The sequence below is a fragment of the Lagopus muta genome, chromosome 2 (genome assembly GCF_023343835.1).
Source record: "Lagopus muta isolate bLagMut1 chromosome 2, bLagMut1 primary, whole genome shotgun sequence".
NCBI lineage: Eukaryota > Metazoa > Chordata > Aves > Galliformes > Phasianidae > Lagopus > Lagopus muta.
Window position 1 is genome coordinate 90,486,911 of NC_064434.1, and position 22,362 is coordinate 90,509,272.

Here is a 22,362-nt window from a genome sequence, read left to right on the forward strand (position 1 = left end):
CTTATTCTTGTTACTTGGCTGGAATGAAAGACTACATAGCACATACAGAATCAGTTAGTTACTGTACCCAATACTAGGTACAGCAGCCAAACAGGTGCTCTGAAGAAACTCTATGCTAAAGATAGTCCAGTATGATCCAGCTGACTCCAGGGTTTTGTGGGAACTCTGTTGCCATGGAAAATTGAGGATCCATATCTATAACAGGGAAGGAAGTTAAGACCTCAAGTCTGCAAACACTTTTATGCATGCTTATTTTTATACCTATGAGGAGCTTCACATCTAGAAGTCAATGCAGATACTCAAGTTCAGAAAAAGTTATGTGTCTTCCAGTCTTCATCAGTTTGTGGCTGGGGAAATAGTAGTCTGGTGGGGCTGAAGAAAATTCAAGTTTGAAGTGTCAAAGTGTCAAAAAATAACTCACAAGAGCAGGAGTAGGCCAGTCTAAAAATTGGCCAGGTGAGGTATGAAAAGCAACTTCACTAGTCTGGTACGAATGACAGAAAATCTGGAGCCCTGCCACTTAATACAGACATGAGATAATATTTTGAGACAGAAAACATGGGGAATTATCACTTAACACATATATAGTTATACTTTTTCAGAAAAAAGGAAAGGAAGAACAACACTGAAGACTTAAGGCACACTAAGCTGAAGATACCTATAATCAAATATTCTGAATGATAATCTAATTTTCATTCTCAGCTGTTTACTTAAAGACTGACTATTCAAAACAAGCAATCTATTGGCCAAAATACCTCCAGTATCTCCTTTGTTGAAGGACACCCAAGACCCACAGGAAGCCTATGCATTTCCACTAGAATTATCTTACTGGCAGGTTACCCATGAAATTTTCATTGCTTTAGTTAAGTTTTCCACAACGACTCAAAGCAGACATATTAAAAAGTTTGTTGATCTTACCAAAGTCTGTATATATGGTATAGCGTAGATAAACAATCTATGCTGGTAAAGCTCACACAGTTTCTATAGCAAAAAACCGCCCACCACTTAAGAATATCGATACTGAAATTGCTGTACATTCTCCAAGACTTTTTCCAGAACAGAAATGTCATTAAGCAAACACACACACACACACACAACCATAAGTACTGTGTCTGTAAATAAACAGACAAATGTAGCTGCATCAAAACTTTTCCAGGAAGAACTCAAACCGAAAACAAGGTGTTCTTTTAACATGCTAGATTAGCTCTAGAGCTGAACAAATGGACAGTGAAATAATTCTGGTTTTCACTATGCTGCACACTGCAGGCTGAACATACTGCCTTTAGGTATGGGACTCTGTTGTGGGCACCTTGGCAGATGCTGTGTACTAGCTATGCCCCTGCTCCCAAAAATTTTGCTATCAATTAAAGCATAATTAAAAAGCCTCCTCACTGCACAGCGTAAGAGAGGGAAGGGATCCCCATTTTTGATATGCCTTTACTGCCCAGCACAGGGAGCAGAAAGAAGAAAAAAATGGTGTGATTTCTTCTTGGAGCAACAGTTTTGGAGTCCTGCTTGAAGAGTAATCACAATCATGTCACAGCTATCAAAGCATACACATACTTAAAGAATGAAGAGAACTTGTATTTAAACATCCCAGAAGAATATGATAACAAAAGTAATGCAGATATTATATATGTGGCATTTTGTGATGTGGTTCATGTTTTCTGGTTAATAACCACGTGGAAAAGTACTGGTAAGGAGGTACAATGCTTTTACTAAAACAGTGTTAGCACAATATACATGTGCTTGCTACAAGATATTAGCAATCCTAATCACATTTTCAGAAACAATGCTTTTGCACTCACCTGAGCAGTAACACCGTCATTGAAAAGGGCAACTTAAAGAAAAGAACATACAAAACCCATGGAGTCTAATTATTTTATTTCATCTTGCATTTGTGCTGTTAAAGCAAAGCATTCAATACATATTATTTAGCTATTTACTGCCATTCTACACCCATTATTGCCCTAATTGAAGAGAGACAAATGCAGGGACAAACTTGTTAAAATAAGCATATCGATAACGCTTCTCTGACTTCAACAAATATTTACTTAAAAACAGTATTCTGCCAGCAACTGCTCATGTGTTTCTTTTATTAACAGTTAATGGCTTAATTCACAGAACTCTGAAACACAATGGAATGTAGCAAAATGTGATGTTGATAATACTGGATGTGTCTTCTTTTTACTAAACATTCTGCATAGGCAGAATATTATGTTAACAGCTTAACTACCAATTAATCAAACACCTAAATGGAAAAAATTTGGTGAGTGATAGTAACTTTTAGATACAAGATGAACCAATATTTATGCAGGCATAAAAACCTCCAGTATCATAGTCAGTACGAATTCTTATTGGGAATAGTTTTACATGTACTGTAAAATAATGTGAACCAGTTTTATAGCAAGTATGATTGTAAGTTAAATAGAAGATGATTTTAAGTTATGCATGGGAAAATCCTGAAGAAAAATAACCAGGTACTTCAACTTGTTTTAAAGCCAACAAACATTGCAGTGACTTAAAAAAGACAAAACAAAACAAACCAGAATGATTTTGTTTTTTATTTTCCTCCTAATGCTAGCCTTAATTGTGCAAAGTTACACTACCAGAATATCATAAATCACACCTGTGAGAAGTGATAAAATGATGTGATTTTGAGTGGGAATTTTACTGCATTAAATTACCTCAAAAAATGAGATTAAAATATTCTAATAAATCAATTTCTTCTACACCTGATTGTTAGCTGTGGCATCTAAAAATATCTGCTGGAAAACAGTCAAGGTGTACTTATCTCCGTATGAAAATCAATTTGACCGGTTTTAGTGTCTAATAATTTCTAGCAGACTGATATAAAACAAAAAACACGGGACTTGATGAGACCCACCCGTGGGTTCTGAGGGAACTGGCAGATGAAGCTGCCAACCGCTATCCATCGTATCTGAAAGGTCATGGCAAACTGGTGAAGTTCTGACTGTTTGCACTGTTTATAAATGCCAAGTCTGTTTAAAAATTCTTGTATTGTTAAAAGGCAAAACCTCACAATGATATCAAGGATGCAAAGAACAATAAATGGCTCTTCTGAAACTCATAGAACATCTGCACTCAGCTGTCATCAAGAACAAGAACAGGTACTAACCTTTTAGTCTACACTATATAAGTTGTGAAAGAAAGTGTCCAAATTGACTGTACTCACCCTGGAAAGAATCAACAAAATTTTTAAGAAAATTCCATGTTATAATGTTGCTACATTTCCTAGCATTGCCTTTCTGGAAGAAAAAAAAAGAAAGGTGAATCTGAAAGAAAAAAATCAGTGAAAAAAACAGTTCTTAAAATTCATCACTATTTCAGTTACATGAAGGAAGCTGCACTCCTGTTATTCTCAGCAATTATCTTTGCAATAATCTTTAAAATATTTTTCTAAGCAGTTTGGTAGCAAGGACAGGGAAGAAAAAGAAACTGAAGAACCAAATCCCGTTCCCTCTACAATCAAAGTAAATATTTCTAGCTACTACAGCAGGTGCAATATTTTCTCCTTATACCATCTGCACAACTGTTTTCTTCAGCCCTATCATTCAATTTTAAAGTGGAATTTGTTTTATACTACAGACCAATAGTGTCCTGGGAGCTTGATTGGTTGCCGCTTAATGAAATTACTTCTGCTGATATTAGATACATTAGGATACTGATTAAAACACTTAATGACTCCTCTTGATTTTAAATTGCTAGCTTGGATGTTTAAGAAGCTATCAAAGTATCTTTTTCCTTCCTTTCCTCCATCCTAATCTCACTTCTTCTCCTTTTTCAGTTACTTTATGTTCCTTAAACATTGTGGCTCACTGGTACCAGCACAATCACAAAACAAATGTTGAACACTACATTGTTTAAAATACCAAATCCCAGCATATTAACACTGATGGGGGCATCTTTAAAACACAATTTTCTGGTTCAAAGTTGAAATATATCCTTGAGTATAGACACATTAAGGATTATTCATATAAAGAGATATCCACACTCAGAATAAACTCTAAAATTTTAAAATATCTGCTGAAAAAAGATAATCCTGCAAATGTAAAAACAAGTATAAAGGCTTTACTTTTGAGCTTGAACGTGGAAGACAGTGATACATTGCCGGATAATGATGTTGAAATGGCATTCCTATGATGACAAAACCATTTTTCATGCTCTTATACAAAATTGTATAACATATCACCTTCCAGCAGAAAACATGTATATCTTACAGGCAAAATGACAGCTTATCCTCAAACACTGTTAAACACTAGAAATATCAGGTTTGGAAACTTGGCCTGAAAAGGGGGAAAACACAATTACTATATAAACTTCAATTTTCCTTGACAAACCTTATCAAGGCTCTTGAGATGAAATTATACTTACAAAAAAAATTGCTTATATACTAAAATCTGCTGTGTCAGAAGGTTCTATGAAAAGAAGCAAATACACTGAGTTTTTTACTTAATACAAACTTTAAGACCAGAGGAAATAAAAAAGTACAAGTGTTTGTAAATTTTAGCACCATTGTAAAATTAGATTCAAATGCCGGTTCTGTCACTGTGGCTGTACCTTGCAGCTGGAGTAGCTGATGTGAAGCACACAGGTTTCAGTGATCTTTGAGAGAAGAACAACTGGACTTGCTGATCATAACAAATAATACAAGTTTGCAATTCTTGTCTTTTTAAATTATTTTCTATCTTTACTTTCACATGACAGCCAAAGTGCATTTCTGTCAGCTGAATCCGAGGCCGAGTCCTTTTGGTCTCTGGATGGCTCGTATTGGCTCTGCAATCCCTTTCCCGTCTGGTCCAAGGCCACTGCCAGGAGTCCAGCCCATGCTCTGAAGCATTCGGTTTCCAATGTTGTTTTCTGGGATTGGTTGGGTGTTTTCACCTACAAACCCTGAGATTAAAGAAACACACAGCATTAATCAGCACTGCCTGCCATGTGGAGAAAAGGAGGATAATCTCCTTTAAAGCTTTAAACCTTTCTATTCTCCTAATTCATCTAATAGGTTGCTAGAACAGGCTGTCTTTGCATATGTTGACCTCCTGACTGCATGAGTCCAAATAATGCAACCTAAGGCTTCACTTTATTTTCAATATTTCTGACTCCCTCGTTATTTAAGTGTGACAAACACTGTTGTGGATCCTTTTTACTCCAATACAGTGGATTTTACATCAGTCTTGAAGAATATGCATCATATGCTCAAGTCTACCAATAAAAGGGCTAGATTACACAAAAGTCTTGTCCTACAAAATAATTAAGCAGAGACACGCCATACTATCATGGCCACCTATCCATCCTCAGCAATATTATCAATGCTCAACAAGATAACTTTCAATAAACACTACAAATGTTTTCTGATTAAACACTTGCAGCTTCTAAAGAGATTATAATATAGACAAGAGGTCCAATATTCTGAAATATGGGTATATCCTTACTCACTTTCTGTTTTACTAAAATTGCAAGAGTTTTGATATTGTCCAGTTCACTTTTTGGTATTTTCAACAACATTTAATTATGTTTACAGGCTTCTTCCTAGACAACTGTAGAAAGTTTCACATACACTACAGAAAAGACCGTCAAGATTGCAAAGTGTAATTTAACATTCATTTTCTAATGAAAATAGCAAAAAGAAATGTGAATGTCAAATGACAAAGCTTTTTTTTTTTTTTTTTTTTTTTTCTCCAGGCTTCTAAGCTCCTCAAGATAGACTTCTGGAAATGACACATGGGTAACCTTCCCTTATGTGTCTATCTTGCATCAGGAATACAAATTATATTAGCTTCAAGAATTTGCAGTGATTCTTATGACATCACAAAAGGCAAAATTTTAAGAATGAACTTTTAAGCTAGCACCAGCCATTGCATGTAGGTGGTTGGTTTTTGTTTTTATCTTTGTACAGCATGCTCCTTCCCCCTGACAAGAGAACAACAAAACCCACCACATGCCCAACACCAGACATTCTCTGCTTAACTTTTTACATGCTCATTCTAGCCTGCTACTTTCTGAAAAAATATTTTAGGAGGAGTCCATGGTGTTTTGTTTTGGAAGGCTATGTTGTCTTCAGTCAAGAATTTACCAGACAAGTAGCTGGCTTACTAAACAGGAACAAAACAAAAGTTGAACAAGCACTTCTGAAAAGCCTCATTTAACACCCACAAAACAAAAGCAAAGCTGAAGGGGGGGGGGGGGGGGGGGGGGGGGGGAACCCCACAGGGAGATAAAGGTTCAAAAGAAGAGGCGCATTATGGTGACTGAGTTGATGAATTTATGGTACTCAAACACAGTTCACTACAGATCCGTTTAGATTCAGCAAAACAGTGGCTACATGAAAGGTAGGCAGCTTCCAAGTACCTCAGTCTTCGAGTCAAAGTAAAAGGGAAATGCACTGAGAGAAGGCATTCTTTAATACTAGTTTGAAGCTATGCTTAATGCTAGACTTAAAAAAGGCTTTTAAGTCAGCAGACTCTCATCCCCGAGAGGGTTTCCCTTGAACTGACCAGCACAGAATTCAATGACCAAGACTTCCTTTCTTTTCAGGCCCCCACAGGCAGAGGCAATTTTCATACAGTCAAGTCCCTGACATTGCCTGGCATACACAACACAGGCTTTGCAACCTTCTTAGTTATACTTTCTAGGTCAAAAAAACAGAAAGAAGAAAGGCAATGGTTCAACAAAAGCAAAGGTAAACCTCACAGGTAAAATCCTGGAAGCCTGTTTTGGTTCACTCTTCACAGCAACTCATGGTAAGAAATGGCGTGTGGTTTCAGTAGCCACGCAACAATTAAGTGAACTCCAAAGAAAGAAAGATCCAAGAGATCCGTGAAGCAAGAAAGAACAAAAGTAAGAGTATATTTCATAACATATAAGTATTGGAAATACTAAATCATTCGTAATATTGCTTAGACAAAGACAAATGCTGCTGGGCTGGCATGCAAGGCACAGTTTGAGTCAAAATATACAGCTTTTTGTTAGTCCATTTGGGGGGAAATCCACATAATTTTTCCTGTAAAATACACACCATTGTACTTGAACATTAATTCTCATGAAATCCAGAGCAACTTCACAAAAAAATGCACAAAGAAACAATCTGTATCATGACATAGTTAAATAATTGGATATTACTATTTTGCAATTTTTTTTCTTAATGTTGCTCGTTGTGACATTGTTTTCTTTCTGCAACTGACAGGAAAATTAGAATTCTTTGTTTCAACAGACATACATACATCAGAAATGCATATAAATTTTTTTTTTTTTCCCCACTGAATATACTTCTATTTCCTATTAAAACACCAAGGCCTGCCCTCAAGCCTTCTGTTTCATTCTTACACTTTGCCAAGTTATAACAAAAAGAGAGAGCAGAAACTACCATAAACTTGGCTTCCACGCTCCCTTTTGGGCAAACAATCAAGCAGTATGAACTGTCCAAAGGGTAAAGTGCTTGGAGGCTTTCTATAGCAGCAGTAATAAAGCAAAAGCAAAAAGCCACACAACTTGCCTATGTTATAGGCATGTACATTGACTAATTACTCTCATGTAAATAATGTAAATATGAATAGCTTTTATTTCAATTTTGAAAAAGTTTAATACATGCAAATCATTTGCAGTATAGTCAGTTTTTATATAAACATTTCTATGTCTGCCTTAAATTTCTCAAATGATGAATAAGAATTGCGGGGATATGAATTTATAATGTAAATTTTTTTCTGAATCAGAAGAACATGGGTAGTTGTATTCATAACTGCCTTTTTCCTCCATCTCATGGTCAATCAGAAATAAAAACAAAATAAAACCATCTCCGCATCTTCGACCCGCTGCATGATAGAAAAGAACTCTTAAAAAAAAAAAAAAATCACACTACACTGTTTGTTATTTCCCTGACCCCCAATTCATATGCTCTGGGCATTAATTTTCTAATTAAAATCGGTAATTGTCCTTGTAATATTCATCTTCAAGTTCACTTTTTAATTCAAGCCCAGGGCACTTCTTGGACTAGCCAGTAGGGCCTTTTAGAGAGAATGGTCCAAGCACATTGGCCTTGAAAAGGGCTGTGGTACCTCTGGGATGTGTTCAGTCTTGACCCACCCAGGAGCAAGAACAAAATCAACGCATTGTGCCATCCCACAAAACATAACTATGCAAAATCAGATTAAGCAAAAGAGAAGGGGATGCATTTTTCAAAGTTTATTGCTGTATGGGGCATTGTGGGGTTGCATGAGTTATGAGGAAGTTCCTGTATTAATAATTTGCTGGAATCCCTGATGTAGAGTCTTTTCTTTTTACAGCCTGAAAATGTCTCAGTTATATATATTATATATATTTGGTTCCTGAACTTTCAGATGAGAAGCCTACATGCAGGAATAGTAACCATCACACAAGTGAGGACCTAATACTGAAGAACAGTAGCTTGCTTGAGAGGATAGTACTTAAAAATTCCTCCACTTGCATCCCTTCACTCAGCAATGCTAGTAGCCAGAATAATAATTTTAAAAAGCCCTACCCTCAAACATTTGTGCACATGAATAGACACACTTCAAGGTCTACATTTATTATGCATATGACCTTACATACATGGAATATAAGAAAGAAACAAATCTAGGAAGAGAAAAAAAAACTCACCACATTTATGTAATTTTTGATATGATATTTATGATGTTATTAAAGGCAAGTTTCAATGAAAAATAAAGGTATGCAATTTTTTCTTAACAGCTGTTGAGACAGGTATGTCCTGGTTAAACAGTACACTAGCATTCAGTGCCATACCCTTGATTTTACAGTGATTGCCATGAATTAATTTAATTCCATCTGTAAGCTAAAATCAGATCAGAGGTCTAATGCTGCTGCAGGCTCCACATCTGTTTAATCATTTTTGGATACAACAGCTTGCAAAAGTTCAGGTTTTAAATTTGCTTCATATTTAAGAAACAATGCTCCTCTGCAGGAAACAAATGAGCCTATGCATAGTTTTGATCAGACAGCTACATTTTATTTGCTAAAAGCTTCTTCTAAAATACTTAAAAGCTCACCAATTAAGTTATCATGTATTATAGAATAATAAAGGAACTGTGACCCTATCAACCATAATTGTGACAGTATTTATTTGTATGATCCAATTTCTGGGTAAGACTAATATCAAGCATGTTTGGTTTAAATATGCGTCAATAAAATTGGAATTCAGCTAGGTTAAATCTCTTAAATAACTCTTATTTTAAAAAGCACTACTGTTTTTATTTTTAAGCTGTAAGAAGCAAATTAAGGCATACTGAAGTAATTTCATCTCTGGCCATTGAACTTCTGTGATGTTAAGAAATTTTTTTTTTTTAAACAGTTCTGAGAAAATGACACTGTACAGAAATATAGTCTTGGCCTTTCATCTTTCTTTTATATGATTAAGACCTGGGAGTAGAACAGCAATGCCTTTGCAGAGCATTCCACAACTATTATTTCCTTTTCTATCGGTCTCAGCAGCCTTAAATCCTTTAAATCCTTTCCTAGAAGGATCTCTTTTTGCTTGGGTAATTTTTGCAATACATGGCCTGCTAACCCTTACCCCCTACCCTAGATCTCATGTCTATCACAGCAGAGTCAGTCTTTCTACCTCAAATCTTCCAAGGTGCATTGTGGATGGTAATTCACTTGCGTAATTGGCTCAAGAGATGAAAATCTTGTATCTGCCTCTCTTAGCCACTAATCTATCCAGCTGACTGCAAGCCTAATTGGCAGCTTGTTTAGTAATTTGGCTCCTAAAGTGTTGTATTGATGTTGGATAAACAGCCAATGGAAGGCGAAACGATACATGCTGCTTCACTTTAAAAGCTAGTGCACTTTCCCCCTCATTTTCTGAAAGTGTTTAATATTCCATCTCTTCTTTTTCTCTTCTGATTTCTGACTAGACAGATGAGCTCAGAACAGTAGGGACTGATCTTGATACACAATACATTTTAGAAGGAATGTAATCAAAATAACATGCTACTGCAGTGCATCTTTGCTATGTTCACTCTAACTAAAAAAGGGGAATCAGACTACCCAGATATTTATATTCTTAAAGCTGTTTTGGATAATTGTACAGAGTCTGGCAGCCATACTGTGATTTTTTTTTTTTTAAATCAGTACCTCTAGTGGTTTTCACAATTCACTATGCTGTGGCAATATAACAAAAACAAGCAAGCAAAGAAAACCAGATATGAAAATACTGCATTATTTATATAAGTATTTGAGATTGAATTGTTAGACTAAACTATCATATATGCCTCAAAATGAGGTAGTAAGGACTATGCCTCAGTAATAGCCTAAGAATTACGTTTAGGTAAGTCTGCTTGCATTGCATTGTACTCTAGCCACTATAGAGATGAAACCAGCAGAGAAGGCAGTTAGAACCTCAGCTGCTGGAAGCCTTCATACCTACCCAGCATCCACAGCAGAACTCAATGTCTGTGCTGCTACAGTTTCATTCCTATCATCTCACTGCTAGGTGCATTAAAAGTAATTGTTGCATAATTGCAGCAGGGGTAGATGCATCCTGTAGTACAAACCCTAGATTTTATATTAATTTCCAACCTTCCCAATTATAAATCCACACACTGATGGAAATTTGGACACTGCACTGGTTTAACTGGTCTTCCATTCTTGCAGATCACTTGGACTCCCAAGCGTTCTTCCCCTTTCTTGCTCGACTGGGCCACACTGTGGGTGAAGTGTATTCTTTTGCCTATTCAAGCTCTACTATCTTTGGTCGGAAAAAGCCAGAATTAGTAGAATTCTGCTTATTCCTTGGTAGGGGAGAATCTCTTGATATTTGTATTTTTCATATTTGTATTTTCACTGGGGTCCAAATGAGGCCAGCTTTATTCCCTATCTATGCTGACAGTCACTGGACAGTATTTCAGAAGTGCTTCCACCAGGGAAAATTCTAAAGTTCTGCACAACACCCTCAACACTTGCCAAAATTGCCCTCTTCTGATAAGTTTTCTCTAACTTGTATGAAAATAATTGTAACCTTGCACTGAGTCCTGCTGAGAAAGAACTTAAACCACAAAAAATGTTCTCCAAATGGATAGCCCTATTATTAATTCCAGCAGAGAGACTGAGGATTAAATGGATGTTAGCACTATGCCTCTATGTTCTGAATAACCTTAAACCAAATTTGGATGGAACACCAGGATACCACTGCTAATGGGTAATAATTACTTCTATCACTGATGCTGTGCCTACGTAGTTAGAGTATTATCTTCTGCCACATTAAATTTAAAGATGAAGCTTAATTTATTGAAACTAGTCAAATACATCCACACATATATGTATTTACTATGGGTTAAATAAACATTTGCCTATTTTTCAGGGCCCGTATCTACACTGCTGCTAGAGGCTACTTTACTAAGAGGTATACAATAATAAACATGAAGAACAAAAACTGGAACATTACTAAGATTTCTGGCTAGAATACATAGGTGATAATACAACTTAGATGACTTTTGTTTTGGAGAGCTTTCTAATAAAATGAAGGCCTGGGAAGATGCTGAACTCTCCATTTCCATTTGAAAGATATAAAAATAACCACAATCAGCAGCACTTTTTCTCTTTAAAATATTATCGTGTCACTTATACAAGCCAACTGCAATCCTTGTGTTGGTAATGAAGACCTCAGAATGCAATTATTAGACGTGGCCTTAGCAGTGATAATGTCAAGCTAAAGGTTGACAATAAAAAAAAAAAAAAAAAATCAAAATTTCCTCAGCTGTTCTCTTCCTGGCCCTCCTCTGGACCCACTCCAGTAGCTCTGCACTGAATTTGTGTTGGGGGCCCCAGGCCTGGATGCAGTACTCCAGATGGGGCCTCATATGAGCAGAGTGGAGGACAACCACTTCCCTTTCCCTGTTGCCATCTCTCTTTTGATGCAGCCCACGATGCTGTTGGCATTCTAGGCTGTAAGTGTACACTGTTGGGTCACATCCAGCTTCTTGTCCTCCAGGACCCCTAATTCATTCTTTGCAGGGCTGCTCCCAATGAGTTTTTCTTTCTGTGCACATGCCAGGGATTGCCTCAACCCAAGTGCAACACCTTGCACTTGGCCTTGTTGAACCTCATTAGATTCATGTGAGTCCACTTTTCAAGCCTCTCCAGATCTTTTTGGTCCCCTTTCGTGGCCACCAGGGATTTTGCCTGACAGTTACAACTTTTCAAATATCATGGAGCATGGCTTGGCAACCACATCAGGCAGTTTCTTCAGGACCCTGAGATGCATGTTGTTACCCTACAAACTTGTATAGCCTCACGAGGTGGTCTCTCATTTGCTCCACTTTTACATGGGGAGGGATATTGTTCCCCCAGCCTCATCTAGAGGTTCAGGGTTGTGAGAAGTATGGGAAGCCCAATTGCCAGGGAAGGCAAATAACTTGAGTACCTCAACCTTCTCCATGTCTTTTGAAGCCAGTTCTCCCTTCTCATTTACCAGAGAGGGTACACTCTCCTTTGCTCGTCTCTTCTGACCTGCAGAACCCCTTGTTATTTTTCCCATTTAAGTTATTCATTCCAAGAACAATTTATGATGCAAGTTCAGTTCCATCTGTGCTTTGGCTTTCCTGATCCAATCTCTGCGTGACCAAATGGCTACCCTCTGTATTCTTTCCAGGCCAAGTTTCCCTGTTTGTACATTTTCTTATTTTCTCTCAATTTGAGCATCAGGTTCTTGCTCAGCCATGCTGGATTCCTGCCTTTCCTGCAAGCTCTTGCTCTCAGAAAAGCATCCATAAAGCGCTGCAGCTCTGTTCCATTCCTATGTCTTCCTGTGGCCAGTATTCTAGGGGATCCCATCCACTAATTTCTAAGGTGGATGTCCGCTCTCATCAAGTTCAGAGTCCTGACTTTGCTCTTTGCCAGGCCCTTATTCTCCAAGATCAGGAGCTCAAACTATCAATGCATCTGAGTGGTTGACAAAACAATCAAGCAAAAATCAAAACAAAATTAAAAAAAAAAAAAAAAAGCAAAAAAAAAAAAGCTCTCCCTAAATCATTTAAAATGGAGGCGGCTCCTCTGTGAGGACTGTTTTTTTTACAGTACCTAGTGTTGTTTCTAATGCATGGTACACCCAGATCTCTCACTTTTTAACTGACTTAGTGAAAAAATGAAAAAAAGCCTCTAAAATTCCATCTCATGGAGAAATAAATTACATTAAAAATATATATATATCTATAGGCTGGATGCTCAGGTAGATAAGCTTTGTAACCCATAAAAGATGATAAGAATTGGTGTGCTGCGATAAGAGAGAGTATTCACAAAATGCCAGTATTGTAACTGCTCTATGAAAAGAGATTTCTGTTGATAGAGTTGTACATTTAGTAGGTAGAAAAGCCATGAATCAGGCTAAGAAGAAAGTAGGCATAAAATAGTTTGTCTAGAGTTTTGGAAATCTACTGACAGTTCATTCAAGTCAGCAAAAGCCTTCCCTGTCTTAGCAACTATTCAGTAACTTGACCTTCACCACAAACTCACCCTCAGAAACCTCTGTTATCACGGTGTAATCACAATCTTTTTCAAATCATCATTTTGGTACTGCAAATATTCAGGTCTGATTTTTAATCAATGACATATTAAGCATCAGCAAAATAGTTTGCTTAGCTGTTCTGTTGGTAATTTTTAAAAAGGAATGAAAACATGTACCCTTTTGATTATCTTGTTAAAGTGAGTCATGATGGCATTATAGGAGTGCTCAATGTTTCTACTGTAATTAAGAATGTCATATTTTTCATTGAAAAGCTTTTTTTTGTAATGAGTCTTAACTTTGTTATTTCAGTCTGTATCAGCCTGTAACATAGCATGCAACACTCCAAATAGATAAAGACATAATATTTGAAGTTTGCTTTTCATAAAAATTATCAATATTAAGTTGTCTATAAGATGCACAATAACATATTTAATACGTAAATTCTTTGTATTTCAACTACAAGATACCTTTCTTTTTAAACTTAGATTTTGCAAATCCACACTACAAAGCACAATGATAAACACCAGATATAGAAGAACATTTTCAAATACAAATAAATGGTTATTTATAACGCATACAAATAAAACTTAACATTTTTGTTATTCTGGATCCAATTTTCTACACTCTTTAAATTAAGTTATTAACATCCTTCAGACTTGAAGCAGAATTTGCTCACCAAAAAAACCAATTTCTTTCAGGAAGCAAGGTTTAGAAGCATCTCATATAAAGACAAACAAACAAAAAAGAAAAAATAGCTGATTGAAAAATAAAATCTTTACAGAAGGTGACAAAGTCACTAGGAGAGAAACTGGAGTAAATATATCATGGCATCTGAAATTCTGTAGCATCTGCTAGAGACTTTAAATCGGTAATCTCGGTTGTTTACTAGAAGCATTTCCAATGTACACATTTCAACTATAAACACTTCATAGAGAATATCCTTTCTCTTCTATACAATTTTTGTTGTTGTTTGTTTTGTTATTACTTTCATTGATATCAGAACGCAGTTTTGGTAGGGTTATTTCCAAGATGATATATTGGCTTGCCTAAGAGCTTTTATACAAACTTGAGGACGTTGTATTGCTGCAGTGAAATACGTCAGTATGTCACCTGAAATAGCTCTACTGCTCAAGTAGACAAAGAGGGCATAAAGATATTAAAAATGACCTGGCGCCAAAATTTTACTTCTGAATCACTGAAATAATATTGATTCCACAGAAGAAGGTGCGCAAAAACAGATACTTCTAATGTACAACACTTGATTCTTACAAGCAATTGTAGAAAGTAAACAATTTTTTTTTTTTCGATCTTTTTTCAGTTGATAAACCAATTACCTGCCTAAGCTCAATTAATACACAGATGGGGCATATATCAAGCATCCAAAATCCAGAAAATTAAAAAAAAACAACAAAACAGATTAGGACTTCACTACCAGGTTTTAACAATCCATACATAACATTATTTCCTGCTTTCGTCAAACTATATAATGCACTGTGTTGCTCAAACTTTCTTGCTTCAGTAGTTTCTCATTGCTGTACAAGTAAATCTACATCCTTTGCTACTAATATACACAAACCTATTGGTATGTGACTTTGACTCCAGGTTGAGAACAGGTTATAAATTTAGAAATCAATATCTAACTCTATCAATATTCATTTTATTTTTTCAATACAAAATACAAAGGTGAAAGAGCAGTAAATAAGTTGGAGTACTGAAATAAATTGGGTGTTCTTGTCACAATTAATAAACGTTTAACCAATAACACTGCTTGCTACAGAAGTCTATAGCTTTTCAGAAGTCTGAAAATAGCAGGTGCTTCTCTTGTGAGACTCAAAACAGAGAACATATTTCAATACTTCACTGGTATTGCCAGTTATTCTCTCCACTACTACTGAATCTAAACATTTAAATGATAACTTTCAAGGCTGTGCATAGCACTACTTCAGCAATTTAGCAATTTCTTTATCACTAATTTTTTTTTTTTTTTTGAAAAACACAGATGATTTTTAAGGCGTTTCCAGAGACTACAAGCTTAAGCAGGTCATGCTTTTTGTGATGCTATTAAATTCAGTAGTTTATTTCCACTTTTTCCTCATAGCATACTAGAATGTTCAGTTTAAGTAGTATACTTTAAGAAGCACAGTCTATGGAACTGTCTGATCTACAAGGGCTGCTCCAGAAGTAATGCCTCCGACTTTATTATGCTGGCCCACAACATTAGAGATAGATGTTGGTGGTATGGAAGCAGAGGTGGAACCTTCCTGCCAGTATTCCACTGAAGACTGTTGCCATATGACAGATGGCAGCAGAGGGGCAGTCTGACAGAATACCATCTGACATGGAAGTGCATATCAAGCAAAGGGGTGTCACTGAATTTTTCCACATGGAAAAAATGGTACACAATGACATTCATTGATGTTTGCTGAATGTTTATGGAGACCAAAAAGTGGATGTGAGCACAGTAAGGTGGTATGTTGAAAATTAGAGCAAATTTTCAGCTACAAAACATCACCAAATAGTGTTATTATGCTCTCTGTATATGTTGCAGTTTCTATGAAAATAAATAGGAGGCATTGCTTTCAGAGCAATGAATGTACCTTTGGTTTTTTTTCAGAGGACCGACTTCTATTAGGCAAAACATTGCAGCACATGAGTCTCAGGAAAATATTTGCAGTTAATCACTCATTTACAGACAGCATTTCAGATTTCACTGTTAAATAAGGAAGATTATTAGCAGAATTCTACTTCTACCTTCCAACTTCCGTTCAAGTAAGTACACACGTATGTATTTTTCTTTCAAGAAAATATTTATTCACAAACTCTTCTGCATAAAATTTAGTCCTTCTGTTCCTATATCTTATCTGAAACAATTGAAAGGAAAATAATACAATATTAAAAATGACCATTTTAATTCAGATTTCCAGATGTATTTTCATTCTTAAAGGATACCATACACCTTTCATAAAATGGTTTAAAATATTAACATATATTATCAAGCCTCATAACAGATGAGCTATAACTTAGTTGTAGGAAGAAAAGCAGTGAAGGAAATAGTAATAATTTATAAAATGTTACATATTATCTACATGTATGTGAAGTTTACAAAAATTGCTTAAAAATTTACAACAGACAAGTTGCTTAAAAATGTATAAAATGCAGAAAAAACTTGAAAGCACAGAAAAAAATCCTACCTCATTCTTAAAGAAGAAAATTGAGAAGATTACCTTGAATTTAAAAAAGAAAATAACTCCTCAAATTACTTAAAAAGTATCCCATATGATACATCTACTCATCATTACTCTGTTATCCATCAAATAAAAGAAAGTCCTGGGAAAACTCAGAGTCTCTAAAACTGTAAATATAGAGATACACAATGTTGAATATAATACATTTGCTTTAAAATCAAAATATTGGCTTTGCAAAGTTGCACAGAGGAACCAGATTGTAAAATAAAACACTGAACACTGAAAGCCCAAGGTAAAATGAACAATAAAATGAATTTCATGATATTTCATACCCTCTTAGTACAAAATGACATCCTTTAGTACTTGAAAGTTATCAAGTGAAAATCACCTTCTAGAAATAATTATATTATTCTCTCTTCAACCATTAAGAATTTTTCTTTCTCACTTCACATATGTTCAGAGTCTTCAAACCTGACCCACACATTCTCTTTTTCCATACTACTGCCACTGAGGTGCTTTAATAACGTTTTTACTATTATTCTTAGTCTGTTACTGCCACTGAGGTTTAAAACAATGAAATTTCAGAAGAGAGAATTCAGCTGGAATATAAATATTAGCCTTCTCCAAAGACAGACATCTAGAATATACATGAAAAAACGTGTTATGTATAATTACATATGACTACCATGTACAATCCAGATTTACATATTACCAATATATAAAATGTCTTATGCTGACATGCACATGTATACCACCTATTGTTTCCAGTATGCACATATATAATTAATACAAACAAACTGACAAGTGTCCTATAAATCACTGCTAGGTATTGAAAAAGTCATTTCACAGCAGTGACATCAGCAAAATGCACACAATGGTTGTGACCTCGCATCTGTAAAAATCTTTCAGAAATGTGCTTGGAAATTGCTTCCTATTTAATCCACAGCATTAATTTTAAAGCTTATCACCAACTTTTCAGTTGTTTGCAGGTTATTTACTATATTCATGTGCACTCCTCACAGAAAAATAAAAGACAACTTAAGTTTCTATCTTGTAATGCCTGAGTAGATACGAGCCATAATCTTTACTGTCTGTGATTCTTAGAATATTAAAAAAGATACAGTCTCTTTAAATAAATGCTCTTACAAAGATCTAGAAATTGAGAATGTTTGAAAAAAAGAAAAAAAAAAAAAAGATATACTCTTTTAATTCTACTAACAAATAAGGACAAACAAAAACAACAAAACAACCCTGAAGTTACAATGTAAGTTACTGAATTTACCCAGCATTTATCTGGGTCACTGACCTACTGCTTCATATTTACAGATTTAACATCTTGTGTTTTGTGTTCTGTCCCACTGAAATTGGTTACCTGTGGGTCCTGGCAGGGGAGCAGCTTTCCTTCTCCGTTTGATGTCTCCCATGCACAATGATCCTAAATGCACACTGGTTTGCCTGCAAGTAATTACAGGAGGAAACTATTAACAAAAGAAGAAAAATGCCACAAACACAAAGCTTGTATAATCCGAACCTATATCAAAACATTCAACTGAGATGAAGCTGTGCTGTGAAGCCACCAATCTTGTTTATATCGAAGCATAATTATGTTTGTTGACAAGTGCTCAGTATCTAAACATAGCACCATAAATTGTTCTTGGAATGAATAATATAAAAGGGATGCTTTTTAATTTTCGAAACTGGTGATCTTTCTAGCGCAACATAAAACAAAAAACAAAAACACTGTTGCTTCTGACAGGAAAATAGCTAAGATTAATTATGTAAAGAAATCACAATATTGTTGGTACAATATCAATTGGCTAGTAATGCCTAACTGTCAGAACAACATTTACTGCAGGAAAACCACTGTCAATTTCTTTTTAAAGTAAGATGAAGAACAAATGAGAAAACATGAAACAGCCAACTCTTCAAAGGTACATGAAATCATCTTGCAGCACAGCAATTTGCCCTTTACTAATTCAAAGGCACGGTGTGATAACGATATAACAGAGCACAATGTCCAGTCTCTCATTAAACAACCATAAGCTTAAGACTGGTAAACTGTTGGAACTGTTTAGGACAGTAGACAAGCCAAACTTACTGCATTAAAGCCATAAAGCCATCTACCTAACAATGAGATACCACAGGAAGGGGTAAACTTGGAATTTCCAAATAATGAATTTTGCAATATAATCTTAAAGGAGATATTGTTTTTCTCAAAGTAATGTGCAATCCCTGCAGAAAGGAACATACATACTTGGCTTTTTTTTTTTTTTTTTTTTTTTTTTTGGTGAAGAAATGAAACCAAACAGGGGATAAATGGAATAATTTACAAATGCCACAATTTTATTGTTTCCAAATATGTTATTCAGAACTGTGAACCTCTTACCACAGTATTGTGGTGAATTTTGATAGAAGTACAAGCTGAGAACTGCATCTGAGAGTCTACTGTAGCATAGTAATACTCTGTTACTTAGGGAATCTGGTTTCATCGTAGATATATGACCTAGACTTTACTGCATGTATTTTTTTTAAGCTGCGATGCTCCTAAATGAATAACAAATGATTGCTTATGTCCACAGACTTCAGATCTTTTCAATAATGCAAAGAGCGAAAAGAGTATATTGATTTAAAAAATGGCAATGTACAATATTCTATATACTTAAAAAGAGATACAGTAAATTAAGAAAGTACTAAGAAAGTACTCCAGTGCTTTTATTTAAATAGTAAAATATTCCAATAAATAACTTTCATGCAGAAATGTATTCCAGCTTCACTTAAAGAGTCCCTATTTCAACATGCTTCTCTCTTATTTTCAGTTTTTTTCTTCCTTGCGGTTCTAAGTTGAAATACCACCCTATTTAACATCCAAAAACTGCAGTAGAACCAGTACACTAACAGTGCTATATTTCAGTCCAAATTCAGACATATCAAGGAATGTAAGACATAACCAACTGTACAATACAGAAAATGAATACTTAAACATAATATGGGAAAATAAATATTTAAAAGATGCATATAACATTGATATTAAACGTGTAGAGTAAGTTGTGTGGCAATTTATATGCCAAACATATAAACAAAAACAGTGTGCAACTCTGCACTTTCAGAATGAAAAATGGAGAAAGTCTCCAGGAATACAAGCGGGATGAAAGATAAAAATTAATAAAGTCAGGCAATTGAACCTGAAAACACAAGCTAGAGCAGTAACAGCTAGCAGTGCTTGAGTTATTTTACCCAGAATTGATTATCTGTTATACTACATTGAGATATCCAGATTATTGATCTGTAAGATTATGGTACTTGGGTCTCCCCACTTTTCCTCCAGGCACAGGAATGGAGTTGCAACAAATAACACTAAGTAAGGACTAGTTTGTTATTGTTGTCACCCTTCATGTAGAACACAGCAGTTACTTTTTAATTTAAAATCAATGAACATCTGAAAGGCAGTCCTTTCCTTCAGCATAAATGAATCATTTGTCTTTGCAAGGCACAACAATCTGATCACCAGCCAAGGTGAGTTTGGGTATTTCTTTCTTGTTGAGAACTCCGTGTGCCACAAATAAATAGCAATATGCTAGAGTCCCAATTAAGCTTTGTCAAATCTGGTTTTATGGCCACTAACACCAAGTCTCTGGCTCTCAATGCAGAAGTGGAGTTCACTTTCACCAGGTCTTACCATCTGATATGCACTGCCATTCAGATCACAGCGAAACATAAAGCTAAGGGTTTTAAGAGGAATGGACAAGAACCATCACAGTTCTTGAACTAGCAGTTAGATGAAATGAAGCATCGTACTTCAGCAGAACACTACATTTTGAAATGCTTGTAATGGGGGTATTAGAAAGTAGGGAGAACTCTGACCCTCAATCAGGCTAAGTTCAGCATTATGTTCCTTAGCATTAAATCAGAAGAGTGAGGATTACAGAAAGGAAGATAGCTATTTGCCTGACTACTCTCTACTTATCCCTAGCTTGCTTCTAGCTATCATTTATAAATAGTGCTCTGCAGGGAAGCCAGGCATTTTATTAGGGAAAAAAATAAAACTTGTTAAGACCACCTTGCCTGAAAACTTGGCTTTTGACGAGCTGGTGACAGGGACTAGAGCAAGCAGTGTCAAATGGAATAATTTTTAAGGAAAGACAACAGGAACTTGTCGCCTCATTGTATGCATTTACAAATAGAGGCTTTCCAGAGTATTAGGCTTAGTTAAAACTGCCCTCTGGATAAAAAGTGTTCCCAAGCAGCCTCAGACAAGCTTGGGAGACAAACAGATGTGACTATGGTCCCTGGCGTTTGGCAAGAACACTCACTGTCAATAAGAAAAATATGAGCATGGACAGGGCATCAGCTGCACCATGGCAGAGCAGGCCTGCAAGTGTCACAGCCGCGGCAAAGTTGTGGCAGGGGGAAAATCAGAGGGCTGCAAAAGCCAGGCTGGTGTGAACTTACACTAGCATGCCAGGAATTGTTGTTGTTGTGGCATGCCTCAACATATTAAACAAAAACACTGGATAAACTACTGTCAACTTTTACTTATTTATTAAAAAAATCTTGGGTGCTTCATTAGACACAGTAAATAAGAGCCTCAAAACTGAATATAGACTAAAGAAAGCAGGAACAGCAAAACAATCTACAAAAATCTGTGGAAATAACAACAATGAAAAGCTGTTTTGGTACAGAAATATGTTTATCTTCTGTACAGAAGTAACATCACACAAGACTATTTAGAAGCATGTAGACATTGTGACAAACATTCGGACAAATTCTGTTATCTCCTTAAATAGTGGCAGTTTTCCTATCATTTTTTTTTCCCTCAAGAGACTTGCCCTTGTTATCATAACATACAATTTTTGGCATCTTCAAATTCCCCAAACAATTATATCTATACCTACAGAACAGTCTCCTTTTTTTCAGTCTCCTTTTTTTCCCCCATAATTATCAAAGTTGAGTAAGTAAGTGATTTTCATGAGTGCCTTTTCTGTTACTCATGTCATCATACAATCATAAAATATCAGAATGTTTGGGGTTGGAAGGGACCTTAACGATCATCTAGTGTCAACCTGCATACAACGGCAGGGTTGCTACACATCAGATCAGGTTGTCCAAGGCTACATACAATATGGCCTTGAACACCTTTAGGTGTCCAAGACATTTGTTAGAGGTTATATCAGATTTATATCTGCAAAATCCCTCTGTAGACAATGGGTCATTTGGGAACATCCCCCAAACAAACCATTGTGTGATGGAACCTACAGCTGCATGGCTTACATGGTGACCCACACTGAGAGCACCTGAACACACAGCTCTGCTACTACTGGAGTTAAAAATTCACTAGCTCAATCACTGAGAAGGGTAATATGATGAACTGGTTAGTTGATACTCTCCCAAATGACTTTTAGCTCACTGATTTATTACATGCTACTATAGTCACAACCATTCCAGGAGTGAAAAACAAACAAAAAACAAAACCCCCACCCCCCTAAAACAAACAACTACAGCAACAATCCCAAACTCAATGCCCCCCCCACCCCAATTAAAAAAAAAAAAACAAATAAAAAAGCACAAAAACCAACTCCTCCCATAATTACTCTATAGTATCTTCAGAAAGAAGCAATGAAGGCTGTTATTAATGCAGTTAACTTCATTGACATTCAGTATATTTACTGTCAAACCATTTAC

General features: G+C 35.8%; 1 protein-coding gene across 4 annotated transcripts in view; it reads right to left on the minus strand.

Annotated features, from left to right (window-relative positions):
* Positions 1-3,790: 3,790 nt before the first annotated feature.
* GPATCH2 (G-patch domain containing 2) overlaps positions 3,791-22,362 on the minus strand; it is a 98,574-nt gene continuing 80,002 nt past the window's right edge. For all 4 annotated transcript variants that reach the window (XM_048935913.1, XM_048935910.1, XM_048935911.1 and 1 more), the window contains exons 9-10: positions 18,056-18,138; positions 3,791-4,914 (exon numbers count right to left, since the gene is read on the minus strand). In XM_048935913.1, the coding sequence (XP_048791870.1) occupies positions 4,745-4,914; positions 18,056-18,138 (253 nt within the window). In that variant the 3' untranslated portion in view covers positions 3,791-4,744. The remainder of the gene's footprint in view (positions 4,915-18,055; positions 18,139-22,362) is intronic.